This window comes from Melanostigma gelatinosum (assembly GCF_949748355.1).
Source record: "Melanostigma gelatinosum genome assembly, chromosome: 8".
Classification (NCBI taxonomy): Eukaryota; Metazoa; Chordata; class Actinopteri; order Perciformes; family Zoarcidae; genus Melanostigma; species Melanostigma gelatinosum.
In genome coordinates this window covers 13,231,319-13,246,407 of record NC_136641.1, presented here as the reverse complement: position 1 = coordinate 13,246,407, position 15,089 = coordinate 13,231,319, and the positions used below count along the sequence as shown (strand labels likewise).

The following is a 15,089-nucleotide window of genomic DNA, read 5'->3' as shown; positions in this document are numbered from 1 at the left end:
GATACCATTGCCTCAGTTTACCATTTTATATGTTTTTATTGAAATTCTGATATGAAACATTGAGGAGGTGGAGGAAGGGATCTGGTGGAAACAAGTCATTCATTCATGTCATACAGACACTCTGCATGCGCTTTCTGATCCCCATAAACAACCTTGTAAAGATCATTCAGGGTTTTAGGAACAAACAACAAACACGCTGCCTGGTAACTTATGTTAACAGTAGACATATTAACCCCGGCTGTGTTTCCTCTGTGTGGACGGCTGGCTTGTGTTCCGGTGAGCAGCAGAGGAGCTGACGGTAAATGAGAGGCCGTCACCATGCCCCCGGGGAAGTATGGGATGCAGGAGGAATGGGAGAGGGAGGGGGACCATGAGATAGTGATGGACTTCCTGCTGCCGACTGGGATCTTCCTCAAATTCCCTGTATCTCCAAGCGACACCATCAAGAGCATCAAAAAGGTAAGTCCCCTCACTCCCCCCTTAATTAATTACCAGCCGCCGTTTTGAGAGATCATAAAAACCTTCGTAGAATATTTTTTCGCCATGCACTGACACATAATGTGTAATGTACTCATGCTTTGCATTTACCCGTGTTTCTGATAGAATGCATTGGATTGACTGCAGTACAGCGCTGCGGTTCTGGTTACAATATTTACTTAATATGCTTTAAAGCAAATTGGTCAACTTCAGACATTAGGCTAATTAAAACATGAAACAGTCCGAACAATCCTCGCTTGTGCCTTTGATGCATCTTGAAGTTTTTATGCAACTATTAGAGAAGGAGCTACAGCTTTGCTCCTCGGTACACACGGCCAGCTCTCTGCTGGATCTGCTGTTAAATGTGACTGTGCCAGTTTCTATGCCAACAGCTTTGCCACTTCAGGCTGTTTGATTTAGCTGTGTTAAGTAATGACGCTCTTGGAAGCATTTTCAATGATTAAGAGATTAAATGTGTTTCCAAATTGTATTTTCAAAAACTGCCACGGTCATTGTTTGCACAATTTAATATCATTCTTAAAAAGGAGAGAAATTAGAGTGGTGGTTATTCTTACACAGCAACTTTATAAAAATAGTAATGACACTGGTTTTGATAAAGCTTGTTTTACATTTTACAGTCCCAGAGAATACGCCGCACACTGTTTAGGACATAAACGCTGCGCTCTCAACCTCGTGTATTGCTGGTGTTGCTTGTTTCAGATGGTTTGGAAGAATGCCAGTAGCGAGGCCCTGTTCAGTGCACTGGGTGATCCCGGCGCATACGTCTTCACCTGCATCAACCAGACGGCCGAAAGGGAAGAACTGGAAGAAGAATCGAGGCGCATAAACGACGTGCGGCCCTTCATGTGCGTTTTGAGGCTGGTGGCGAGGGAGGGCGACCGAGTGGAAAAACTCACCAACACCCAAATCAGCCTGTTAATTGGCAAAGGTTAGCAGCATCCTTCTGTGATCGAGCTGAGCAGGTGCTATACGCAGGTTTTGTGTGGTTTGTGGTGTTGTTGAATGGTTGAGTTAAGGTTAAGGTTAAGTATTAGATCAGAAGCAGTCCTCTGTCATCATCAAAAAGAAGAAGATGACAGATGAGTTTTATTCCAGTCCTCTGACCCACTGATGCAAACAGATAATATGAATGTGCTGAATCATTTATGAAATTATAATATTACAAGATAAGATATATTGAACACAATAATGAAGTGACACAATATGTCAACTTCGGACCAAATTGCTGTTTTACTACATCATTCAATCTGACATTATTGTGTTCATGTCAGCAGTTTTCTGTGTGACATTAAACAATAAGTGCTGACATATCCATCATCAGAGGCAGATCAGATCAGAGGTATCCTACTGAGAGTCCGTTTCCTGTATTTGTGTCTGGAGGGTTTCGCCACTGCCCTGCCCCTTTAGGAGACTAGCAGCAGGTCCTGAGTATTAAGTCTAATAGGAGAAGTGAACACTAACACAAATTATGACAGATTCTTTGGCTCCATAATCCCCAAATTAAATATCGGACCCATTTTGCACAAGCCACATATCTTCCGAACATTCTGACACTGAAATGGCTTTTTTCAGACGGACAAATCAGGATATCTGGCAACTAACGTTCGCGAACGCCCTAGCTAACAGATGTCCATGCTAAATACGTCTGTTTGTTGAGAGGTTGGGGGGGATGTCGCACATTTAGGAGACTGGAAGTGTAAACCATTTCACCATCTTTGTTAGAGACGAGGTTAAAGCTGCTCTGGAGGCAGAAATCATCCCATTGATGAAGTAAAAACCTTAGTAAGAGTCAAATTACAGTTATTTTCTGGAGCAGTTAGCAAGTTAACAACAGCTTTGCTTTTATTCATGATGTTTAATACCTTGGAAGGTTGACAAGTTACTCGCTAGCTATGAGCTAATGTAGCTAACTTGAAAATGGAGCACAGCTGGGCTAACTAATGCTAATTCTATTTTCCAGCTTCAGTAACATTTTTGACTTCATAATAGACTGACTTTTGCTTTATTCAGTATGGCTTCAGTGCAGGCAGTCAGTGACGCTGTAGCTCGATGAGTAAAAACATGGTCGGCTCTCAGGTAGCCCAGTAAAGCGAAGCGTTCCTCTCGCTTCACAAGACTTGCATTTGTTTTACGCTTTCGTCACGCTCTTTCAGGTCTGCATGAGTTCGAGGCCCAGAAGAACCACGAGGTGAACGAGTTTCGGACAAAGATGCGGGCGTTTTGTGAGGAGAAGGCTCAGGAGAGGCAGATGTTGCCATGGCAGCAGTGGATGGAATACAGCTTCCCATGTGACCTGGAGCCATCCTGCTCTCCGCAGGAGTGTGGGAGTGGGAAGTCAAAACACGCCAAGAAGATTTTCATCAATGTCAAGTTTGAGGCTTGTGATGTGAGTTGATCTGCTGTTGTAGTTTGTATGAGTCATATTTGTAGAGGTTTAAGTAAATGTGAGCACCTTTTGGAAATCCCGCTCCCACACCACAAACACCACCCTCAAAACGTCTCTCAGGAACAACATCCACTCACACGAAAGCTACATTTGTGTGATTTTCTCTGAAGCTGGTGCCTTTATTGGTATTAATGTGTCTCTCACAGGAAAGCTTCATGCTGCAGCAGGACCTTCAAGACCTCCCAGTGGCTCTGATGAGGAGCGCCCTGAAGAAGAAGGCCACGGTCTTTCGCTCATTGCGTCAGGAGCCCGAAGACTACACTTTGCAGGTCAACGGGAGGTGGGAGTTCATCTATGGGAAACATCCCATGCACCAGTTTAAAGTGAGTGATCGCAGCATTTGAGCTGTACAGCTGCCTTTTTCATATTTGATTCTTTCCCCAGTTCGTATTCAGGCTGATGCATGTTTTCCGACATGATAGTTTTGTATTTTGCCGCATTATTTTCACCCTCTACCCTCACAGACCTTCAGGATGATGATTAGTACAATTAGTATGATGAGCAAAAATCTAAATTCTACTCTTATCAGACAAAAACAAAATTTTCCTCCACTTTTGCAGACAATTGGTCAACCTTGGAATATTCAGTGTGTTGGAAATCGTCTTTCTTCCCCCTGGTTGGTTTATTTAAATAACCATACTTTTGGTTTGTTGAAAATCTCCCTTTGTCTTCCTTACATTGTTGTTGCTTATTTTTAGGTGTGTCGTATGAAGCGGGTGAATAATTATGCAATCAAACTTGTGTTTGATTCGGATACGTTTGTGTTGAAGGACGAAGAACACTTTTTTTATACGAACTAGAGCTGTTATTTTCTTCGTGGATGAGGGTGATTTTCTTTTCTATGCTGTTTGTCTACTTTCTGCCTGTGAGTGCTGCCCTGTGCGGGTGGTCCATAACAGCTAAAATGATTGTCAGCTCAATAGTGGGGTGAGTCAAGGTTTCGGTGGCAGGAGACTCCACTGTTGACTTTGAAGCTCCAGCTACCTGCAGCGGTGACTCATATCTGTCTAGCAGCCCTGCAGAAAGGAACTGCATCCATCCACACGTAATGAGATTTCGGTTGCATTAACCTACAGCAAATGAACAGCCTCCAGGAGTTAACCAGTGCTATCAGACCACTGGGAAATATCTGTGGGTGAGCTGACTGATGGCTGTACAAAAACAAAACACTCTGTCCCCTCCTGTTGTCTGTCTCTGTCCTCTTTTACAGTACATGTTCTCCTGTTTGAGAAATGGCCAAAACCCGTACCTAACCATGGTGCACCACTCCACCATCCACAAATATCAGGAGGAGCAGGGCAGAATGTGCAGCCAGGTATACAAGAGTCGCTCCTTGTCCAGACCTCCTCCACTGCCCCTGAAGAAGGTAAGAGTTCAGCGGACGCCTGTCGTCTCTCATTAACAGAGCAGCAACTCTTTCTTTCTCTCTGCTCATCACAGTTGTTCCTCAACCAGACTGCAGACTTTGGAACCCTTGAAGCGTGCTGTGCAACACGATGTTGATAATTTACACCTCACACCTTTGCTTGTATTTACTGTAGTTTAGCAAAGAGCACAATTGACCTACTTTGGTACTGCACTGGCAAAATGAATCGATGAAATCTCGAAATATGAGCAGTAAAGAATAACATTTTCAAACTTAATCGAAGTTCCTTTTGGACTGTTTGTCAGTTTGTTCCTCTTTTTCACTTTTAGTTGAAAGTGTTCATTGTTGTGTTTCTGACAAACAGGAAATTGTAGCAACAGTTTCCTGACTTTAGACTTCGAAGAACATTTTTAATGGAAAGAAAGGGAGGTAAAAAAATAACAATGCCCTCTCTTCTGACTCCTCGCAGCAGAATACCTCTTCTCTGTGGTCCATCAATGAGCTTTTCTACATTCACCTGCTGCAGGGCAGCCGAGTCAATGCAGGCGAAGGAATGAAGGTTGGTGTGGTTTTGCGTGGGTTTGATGCTCAATGAAATGTGGCATTCACTCGTTTACCAATATTTGAATTTCAGTTGTAGGAGCAGCAGGGTTGACATGAAAATGACAGGGGGTCATATGGTCCAGACCACACGTTTCCCATAATTCATCAAGGCGGTTGGTTGAAACTTCAAAACAGGAAGTGGGGAGGGCCTATCTGCTTTTGACATCTCATTCTGAGGCCTAGATTCTAAGAAAACTGACAAACTGCATGCTGTCTCTCCCTTCCTCGCTTTCAGTGCACCTCTTTTTATTTTGTTACTATCGCAGACAGATGTTTGTTAAAATGTTTGCTACGGGACGTTTCCCTGTAAATGAAAAGCATGTCGAAATATCCGGTAAAACTCCATATTCACTTTTTCTTTTCCTCAACCAAGTTGCCAATTTGAAGTAGGATAGTCTGTAAATGTGTGTCTGTGTTTGTGATTCAGTTTCATAACTAACTATGTTACTGTTTAGATGGGTTATTAAGTGTAAGTGCACTTCCGGCGGCTGCCTGAGAGCGCATCATGACTCATGGCAAATTTGTCCTGTGACATAATTATCAGTCATGTTGCAGCTGGCAGGCAGAGGTTTGAAAACACCCTGGAGGAGAATAGCCACTCATATATTTTGTGAATGTAGATTCAGACTATCTTGATTTGGCAAAAGGCAGGAGCTTAACAGCCGTACGATATTGAATTTTGTCTCTGGTGGTTGTTTATCGTTTTGGACAGACTTGCATTGAAAGGTGTCGCGACCTGCTTATGTTATGAATGTGTAGACCCTTTGACTCATAGCCCGAGTGACACAGGAAACTCTGAATCATCTCTTGAAGTCTGTGAACCTTCCACAAACAATTTACCTCACAAACTCTTCTAATCACTGCGTACGCCTGTTTCCCCCTCCAGCTCGTGGTGCAGGCCGGTCTGTTCCACGGTAGCGAACTCCTCTGTAAGGTGGTGACAACCTCGGAGGTGGCAGTGTGCTCTGAGCCACTATGGGATCAAAAGCTGGAGTTCGACATAAACGTGGCTGACCTGCCTCGCATGAGCCGCCTGTGCTTCACGCTCTATGCAGTCATTGAGAAAGCCAAGAAACCCCGCTGCACGAAAAAGAAGAATAAGAAAGCGGTGAGTTTGTCAGAAACTCATGCCGTCTCCGGGTGAGAACTTGTTAGCAGGCACAAACAGATCTGTTTCCTCTCTGTTGTGTAGTGTGTGTAGTCAGTGTGTGCTGTGTGGGTGTGTTTTGCTGCTGCATCTGGTTGCGCAAGTGTGTTCAGCAGCAATGCTGCGGTTAACATTTCATCTGCCTCGACGCTTTTATCTGTACATCACTCCAAGAAGGGAAGGGACATTTTCAAGGAATTCTAAATTTGTGTTCACAGTCACCATTCGTATAGTTACAACTGTTCCACCCATTGAGCATGTTGCCTTTAAATGTGCTTCTCATCTTTAAGGCCTGTAGTGGGCACAGGTTAGCGTAGACGCCTGAAAACTGTGTAACTATTTGAATCAAGAATTAATCACAACTTTTTGACATTTCATGGAAAATAATTGTCATTAATAAAAGTGTACTATTAGTTGCAGCCCTAATTACATTCATAAATTTAAACATGCTACATCATGCCACGATTAGTAATATAATATGCCAATAGAGGCACACTGAGTTTAAGGTTTTACCATCCTCTTGCTGTTTACTTGTTTTATTTAAATCCTGTTTTGTGTACGAAACTACAACAGCAGAAGTACAACACTGAGAGAACGACACACCCACTCACTGCACACTGACAAGTACACTTGAACAACAGTAAAGTCCCCTTTGTTCCGCGGCTGGGCTCTCAGCCTCTCTTGTGTTAAAGCGTTGCAGCGACTACGGGCAACGTGTTTTTGAGGTTCGCTCAAACATGGTGCCCAGGTGTGTTTATGAGCATCAAGGCCACTTCTGCTTTCTGAGCCACTTCTCCCTTCTTTTGCCTGGAAGAGAAGTTCTGCAGACAGACAGAAGTTGAGCTATTTTAGCCACTCTTGTGCATTGCACATTTTGTGCTTCGCCTCTTTTTTCTTTAGCCGGCTGCTTTCAGCCTAAATGTGTTTGTTTTTAACACATTGAATGGTCAAGTTGTTTCTCTGCCTGGATCTTATTTCCATTTTTGTTGCTTTGTCACTGTCATGTACATTTTTTTATCCTTCTCTTTATGATTTAACATGATATATTTTGTCAGTAAAAGTTGCCACAAACACCCTTTTTACTTTTTTATGTCATTCAAATATTGAGGTTTTCTTTAAGCTATTTGATTTAAATTCAAATAAACGTCTAAAATAAAGCAGATGTTAGACAACAGAGGTTTGACAATTCAATACCTTTTAGATGTATTGATGATCATCCTTTATCTTTAAAGAGTCTTAAATATATCTTTTTTTTTCATTTTTGATTGAACATTAGAGTACTCTCTGTGTTGCTCTTCTGCTGCCTTTTCACATGATTTTACTGGCTGCAGACAGTCTTCAAGATGGCCAATCAACAAATCTAATCCTCCCTGTCCCTCTCCTCAGGACTGTCCGATAGCCTGGGTGAACACCATGGTGTTCGACTACAAGGACCAGCTGAAGACTGGGGAGTTCCAGTTGTCCACATGGCCATCTGTTCCTGGTACTGTCAGGCCTTCGCTATCCTTACATTTCCTCGTCTTCAAAAAGACCTCGCATGTTAACAGCCTCCTCCACAGCGCCTGGCAGCACCACAGGCAAAATGACACGTGGCGCCATCAAAACCCCACATATTCACACCTTAGGCGTTTTCTGATGCACAAGATAGCCTTTTTAATATTTGGAAACCACCGCTATCTGTTGTTGTCAAAACATGTCACTTTTGGCTCCATTTGTATTCACTAAATAGATTTTATCTTTCTCTGCAGTTTGGAAGAGCGGTACATATAACACGCACTGTCGCTTTTAGAGATATGGGAGTTATTTGAATATGAAAATACTCTTACTGAGTAGAAAGCATCTGACAAATTGCACATGTATGGTTTGTTTTATCACAGACAAATCCGACCTGTTGAACCCAATGGGAACAGTCGAGAAGAACCCCAATGTGGACAGTGCTGCTGGGCTTCTCATTCGCTTCCCTAATATCCGGCCACATCCTCTCTATTACCCTCCACTGGACAAGGTAGCTATTCTCAACAGGCTATATTTGAGTACAATGTGAAATTTTCATTTGTATTACAGTCTGAAAATATCCTCATCTGTTCTCAGGTGAGTGGTGACATGGAGAAGAATGGTGATGCAGCTATTGTCACAAAAGAAGAGGTAAGACTCGACATTTCCCACTTTCCCATTCTCACACTTTTAAAGGTACAATAAAAACAGTAGCTGTTACTTGCTGACCACATGTTTTTTTATGAATATGTGTTTTGGGTCTTTTGCTCTCTGCAGAACATGAAACTAAAAGAAATCATGGACAACAAAAACCACACTGAGTTTTTCGAGGACGAGAAAGAGCTCCTGTGGAAGCTCCAAACAGAAGTCCGTGACCATTATCATGAAAGTCTGTCCAAGCTGCTCCTCGTCACCAAGTGGAATCGGCGCGAGGACGTAGTTCAGGTATAAAACGAGAGTTTTGGACGAGTATTTACTTTTTAATAATCTTACATTTTTCGATTGTTTTCCCACTCATTTTTAAAATAGTTTCACTTAAAACTCCTGGGAAAAGTCCAAAATTGATTTGAATCCTCACTATATACAAAACTATTATCTGTTTTGTCTCTGCTTAATGACTTGACCTGCTTGTTTATGAGAAATTTCACGTATTATATTTGCTGTGTTGGTTCTAATAGCTTTCTTTTTACTGAATAACCACTATACCGCTAGGGCTACAGCTAATGATATTATTGTACTGTAGCAATTCATTTGACAGTTATTTCGCTGCTGGATTGATTGATTTAGTGTGTAAAATGTTACAAGACTGAGTGTGTCCTGCCTTGCTTGTGCTTTTAGCTAAATACTAACTTCAGCATGCTACCATGTTCCCAAAGACAAAGCTAACATGCTGCAGATACTGTATCGTGTTTATTATGTTCACCATCTTAGTTTAGCGTGTTTGCGCGCTAACATTTGTTAGATTCTTACTGAACACAAGTACAGCTGAGGCTGATGGGAATGTCGTTACTTTTGCACGTATTTTGTCATAAAGTTAAAGTCAGGGAATCACCAGCGTCTGTCGTGCTCATTTTGTCCAACCATCAGCCCAAAACGCAGAGATATTCGTCATCAAATACCTGAAAGTTTCAATTTTTGTCATCATGTTAGAAAATGGTAATCTGATTCTCCTCAGATGGTTAGTTTGCTGAGGAACTGGCCGGACCTCCCAGCCATCCATGCCTTGGAGCTCTTAGACTACAGTTTTCCCGACCCAGCAGTCCGTTCTTTCACAATCAGATGCCTCAGGAAGCTCAGGTACACACATGTTCAGGTTTTTACTTGCGTCCATGTAACATCGCACATTTATCAGCGTAATCATTTATGCAGCATTTTCTCCGCACACAGTGACGATGAACTGCTACAGTACTTAATCCAGCTGGTCCAGGTCCTGAAGTACGAGTCCTACCTAGACTGTGACCTCACCACGTTCCTGCTAGAAAGGGCTTTGTCCAACTGGAGGATAGGACACTTTCTGTTTTGGCATCTCAGGTGAGACGCAGTCCAGCAAAAAAAAGACAAGATTGGGACATGTGCGTCAGCCTGTTTTACTTGACAGGAACATTTGTGTTTATTGTAGGTCAGAGATTCACGTGGCTTCTGTGAGTTTGCGTTTTGGCCTGATTCTGGAGGCCTACTGCAGGGGAAACATCCACCACATCAGGCTTTTAACCAAACAGGTAATCTCATCACACTGACACATACTGACACCAAGATCTGAAATGATGTGTTTTGGTTTCGTACCAAATCTTGGCCTTACCTCTCGGACACAGAACGAGGCTCTGGGCAAAATGAAGGCCCTGAGTGACTTTGTCAAGTCCGGCTCCCAGAAGACGACAGCAGATGACCTGAAGCTGTGTATCAGACAGGAGTCCTACCTTGAGGCCCTGTCAGACCTGCTGTCACCACTCAACCCCAGCATCATCCTCTCTGATATCTGGTTAGTGCCAGACACACACACAAACATACATACACACAACAAATTACATTTTTTGACTCCTTAATTTCATTCTCATTCTCAGGGCCAGTTTTGGTCCCTCTCTCGTTTTACTGAATTACAAAATAATACTTTTACGTAGCATATCGACAAATTATCCTTTAGTCCTTACAGTACCATTAGACTCTGTTTTATTTTGAACGATACTTTCAAATTTTGAACTATGCCGTCTTGTACTTTTTTAGAACCACTACAGATGACGATGGTGCATTTTTTTTTTTTACTCTGTCCCTGAACTGTTCATCTTCATCCCCTTGGTCATTGTTTTTGCCTCGGACAGAATTGTCCCATTGCTGACAGCAGCCCACAAGGGACATAAACATTTAACAACTCAAAAAGTAAAATGTCAACAAGGGTAAAAACCTAAAAAATGGCAATGTATTTTGTGTTTTCCTCAGTCCTCGGTCTATGAATCTTGCGTGTGGTTATCATGATTAAGTGTTTTAACTGACTGTGTTTGCCGTTGCAGCGCAGACAAGTGCAGGTTTATGGACTCCAAGATGAAGCCGCTCTGGCTGATGTACAACCACAAGGCTGAAGGAGACATGGTGGGCATCATCTTCAAGAACGGAGATGGTGAGATACAAGACAATTGGAAGACATGGCAGCACACATTCAGTACACATCATACAGTAGCCCACAGTGCCAAGACTGTAGTTCACTTTAGTTTAGCACAAAGGGAATACACTGAAGCGTTAAAATGCAGGGAGGGTCTTACATTCAAATGCACTGTAAAGATAAAGATACCCAGCAGGTTTGAAAGGGGATGTCCTCTAAATAAAGAGGATAATAATACAATTTAAATGTGATATATCTTTTGTGACACATGAATTCAACTTTATTTTCACCTATTTTCACTCGTCTCCTTAAGATCTTCGGCAAGACATGTTGACCCTCCAGATGATCCAGCTCATGGAGAATTTATGGAAGAGAGAAGGCCTCGATCTCAGGTACAGTGGGAGCAGCTGTTTGCAGCAGCTGTTGATGCTTTTCAACAATGAGCAGCGCTAGACCAACCTAATACTGTTACACACTCACAGGATGATCCCTTATGGCTGCTTGTCCACTGGGAACAAGATGGGGCTCATTGAGGTTGTGAAGAACTCCGACACCATTGCCAACATCCAGCGTAACAGCAGTAACAGTGCCGCCACCGCTGCCTTCAACAAAGATGCCCTGCTCAACTGGCTCAAATCTAAGAATCCTGAGTGAGTATGACGAACAACATTTGACATAATGGTTACAAGCCCCATGAAAACAACACCAGACGTTGTTTAGAGCCACAGAGTTTTCACCATCCACCCAGTTTCATATCGTTAGTCATGATCAACAAAACCCCCCAGATGGCTTTTATATCTAACAACTTTCCTCATCGTGGGGGGATTCCCCAACTGCTGCCAGGCCAGCTCTTTCATAAGCTGTGCCCCAAAATACTTACACTAGTTCTAATTATGTTTTGTTTTTATGTAGTGTACACAACACAAACAAATTTTCTGTGTCCTGTTTGTAAAGTTCTAATCGACACTATGAAGTCGCATTTCCGTTGACGTCTCTCGATGCACAACTTGTATTATTTCTTGCTATTTGAACGTGGTGAAGTATTTTGATTTCTTGTCAACAACGACATCACATGTCAGCACCGCAATATGTGTGAAAAAAATACCCTAAAAGTGCACCAACAGTACCACCTAAAGTAATTATCATAGTATAGGGAATTGAAACACAGTAAAGTGTGAAATGTGTCACATCCGCTCGCTCTGTTTTGTACATTTATTTTAGTTGTTCAGTAACACTTAACTTGAATCCTCCCCCTTTTATATTATTTATTAACAGTATAACAGCAGTTCATAAATCGTTTATAACACACTATATTGCTGGTGTAAACAGATGCAAAGACATTTTAATTGTTAATTGATGTATCTGTTATCAAGTATAACTATACTGTATGTCTTCATAGAAGAGGTTGTAATTATTGAGGTTATAATTAACTAACAAATACTGTACATTAGTTCACATTTAAAACGTTCTTATAACTGCTTAAAACAACATAGTGTGTTTTAAGCCATTCATTACATTGTTGTTAAAAATACTAAAGGTGAATGATATGCTCATTAAAAACATTATGGGACTAATTTAAAATTCTAATGAAGATCCCATAGTATTTTACGGTTTGGGGATTTTTGTGTGTTATTCAATGCAGAAACATTTTAATATAAACATTGTATTAACTAAAATATTTTAAAACAATCTATGTATAAAGGTGTTTTGTTTTTTGACAGTATATAGAAACATCCTTTTTTTCATTTATGTTTTATGTTTTCAGAAATGCCCTCTGAATGTCTCTGTGTGTGGTTCGAAGAGTTAACTTCAAAGTATTTATTGTGTGCGGCATTTTAAAACCGTGACAGACCAACACAAAGTGCATTTGTATTTAATGGAAGACAGTCTGAAGGTCTGGCCTATTTTAAAAGTTCCTTGAAAAGAGAGAACCATTCAATGTAATGAATAAGCCTTTGTACATCACGTTGACAAGACGGGGCTCAGCTGACTGCACGACAGACCAGAAAGATAATTAGCTAGAAATGCTGCAGCGCCCGCAATGGAGCGGAGAAAAGTATCAAAAGCTTAACACAGTGGACCTCAGTGCACGTCTAGACTGTGAAAGGACTTGAAAGTCAATCATTAAACAGGAACCTCTGCTGTCAATATTTCATACAGTGACTTTAGTTTAGCACAAAGGGAATACACTGAAGCGTTAAAATGCAGGGAGGGTCTTACATTCAAATGCACTGTAAAGATAAATGAGATACATTCTCCTTGAAAAGATACAATGAGAAAACCCTGCCTCATTACTGTGTGTGTGTGTGTGTGTGTGTGTGTGTGTGTATAATAGTTAGGCATGTGATTAAGAAGTGTAAATGTACTACAAGAAGAAAACCCACTCATGCTGTGCTTCCTTATTTCTCTGACCTGTTTTGTCACCAGGGACAAACTTGAACCAGCGATAGAAGAGTTCACGCTGTCCTGTGCTGGCTACTGTGTAGCTACTTACGTCCTGGGCATCGGAGATCGTCACAACGACAATATCATGATCAGGGAAACTGGACAGGTAGAGCTTACCACTGTGATATTTTTCATCACATGACACACTGAAATCTACCACAAGGGGGCGATTAGACATAAAGTGGGAAAAAAGTGTGATCTGCTTCATAATATAACAGCAGAACACTGACAAACACATTCTTCTTCCAAGACAGGGTGACTTTTAATTTAACTTTCAAATTGAACTGAGTGTCAGATTTGGTCACTTTGGAGTGAAATCCTTCAGGTCACTCATTACCAGTTTGTAAGTCTTTGACACATTTGACTGTGGTCAGTGATTCAGAACCCAGAAGTAACTTTGACCTTTGCTCCTCAGCTGTTCCACATCGACTTTGGGCATTTCTTGGGCAACTTCAAGCGGAAACTGGGGATCAACAGGGAGCGTGTGCCTTTTATCTTGACTTACGACTTCGTCCATGTGATCCAACAAGGGAGGACGAACAACAGTGAGAAGTTTGAGAGGTACAATATTTTTGTGTCAGCCTGTTTACCAATCTAGGATTCTGTTTGTGTATTTTGTAACCGAAGACTGAGTATTGCGTCATGTCGTCAGGTTCAGGGAGTACTGCGAGCGGGCCTATAAGATCCTGTGTCGCAACGGGACGCTGTTCATCAACCTCTTTGCTATGATGAAGGCTGCAGGACTGCCAGAGCTCACCTCCTTCAAAGACATCCAGTACCTAAAGGTATGCAACAACAATGATGCTGCTGCTGCTGATCATGACGAGGATGACAATAATATTCACAATGATTTTTTTTTTGTTTTTTTTCAAAAGGACTCTTTAGCTTTGGGCAAATCAGAGGAAGAGGCACTGAAGAACTTTAAGGTGAAGTTCAACGAAGCTCTGCGGGAAAGCTGGAAGACGAAAGTCAACTGGATGATGCACTCCATGGCCAAAGATAATAGACCGTGAAGAACTCTGCACCAAGGAAGCCTGACGACAGACCCAAAAAAATATGGATTTTGGAGATAAAAGGGAAGAAAACTCAATCAAATATGTCAAATACTTTATTGATGGCATTCAAAAAACGCTCAGCATATGTTTACATCGGACCGGCCTGTCTGTGGTAACGACGAAGTGGAGGCATCCAAAGATGACACAACGATGGTGCATAATCTCAGCACACATATATTTTCACAATGAAGGAAATCCATCACACTCATCTTTCTCCCATCAGACATGGCAATGCCTTCATAAACATGCTTTATAGATGTTTGAGAGTCGCTACTTTAAAAACCACCTGCACGTGCAAAAGTGGCACGAATCACTGACACAGCAGCAGAGACTGAAAGTTCATCTCCATCGCTTCGCAGGGAGCAAACTGCAAGCAAGCTTTGTGATGACCTCAGACACCACCGCTCAGTCACCGAGTTCAATAACAGGGCGGCAGTTTTACCTCAAGTCTTTCCACGGTTGTGACCCTTGATGGTTTTGTCATTTCCTCTCATTTCAACTGCCTCTTTGCAATTGTGTTTTTGTTTTTTCATTTTATTGTATTTTATTTAATTCGGTTGCTCTGAAGTACTTGTACAAAGTCATGAAGGATGTTTTAAAAAGATGTTGTGTTTCGATGTGTAATATTTCCTTGAAGTGCAGTATGTTTCCTCTGGAGTGCCAGTGGACACAAAGCATTGTAACATTTCCAATTCATCGTAAATAGAGAAAACAACTTTAAATGGGACCTTTATTTTGATAGCATACCGGTGAACCAGGCGTTGTCACCCAGCAGACCCTTACCAAACAGCTACTACACATTTAAGGAAGAGTTTGACATTTTGACAAATGTGCTTTCTTGCATAGAGTTAGATAAGAAGGTCCACACCGCTCTCGTTCGTTAATTGTGAAGCTGGAGCCAGTAGCCTTTAGCTGATCATAGCTTATCTTAAAGACAGGAA

General features: G+C 41.8%; 1 protein-coding gene across 1 annotated transcript; it reads left to right on the top strand.

Annotated features, from left to right (window-relative positions):
• Positions 1-318: 318 nt before the first annotated feature.
• Positions 319-14,763, top strand: pik3cd (phosphatidylinositol-4,5-bisphosphate 3-kinase, catalytic subunit delta; the record flags this gene model as incomplete). The annotated part of the gene is made up of 22 exons (XM_079272741.1): positions 319-459; positions 1,198-1,426; positions 2,652-2,884; positions 3,091-3,267; positions 4,155-4,310; positions 4,780-4,869; positions 5,800-6,021; positions 7,447-7,543; positions 7,938-8,065; positions 8,152-8,205; positions 8,332-8,499; positions 9,230-9,351; positions 9,442-9,585; positions 9,674-9,773; positions 9,867-10,033; positions 10,560-10,666; positions 10,962-11,040; positions 11,131-11,298; positions 13,076-13,199; positions 13,509-13,654; positions 13,746-13,878; positions 13,969-14,763. The coding sequence occupies 22 exons, from the start codon at positions 319-321 to the stop codon at positions 14,104-14,106; spliced, it is 3,123 nt and encodes a 1,040-aa protein (XP_079128867.1). The 3' UTR covers positions 14,107-14,763.
• Positions 14,764-15,089: the final 326 nt, after the last annotated feature.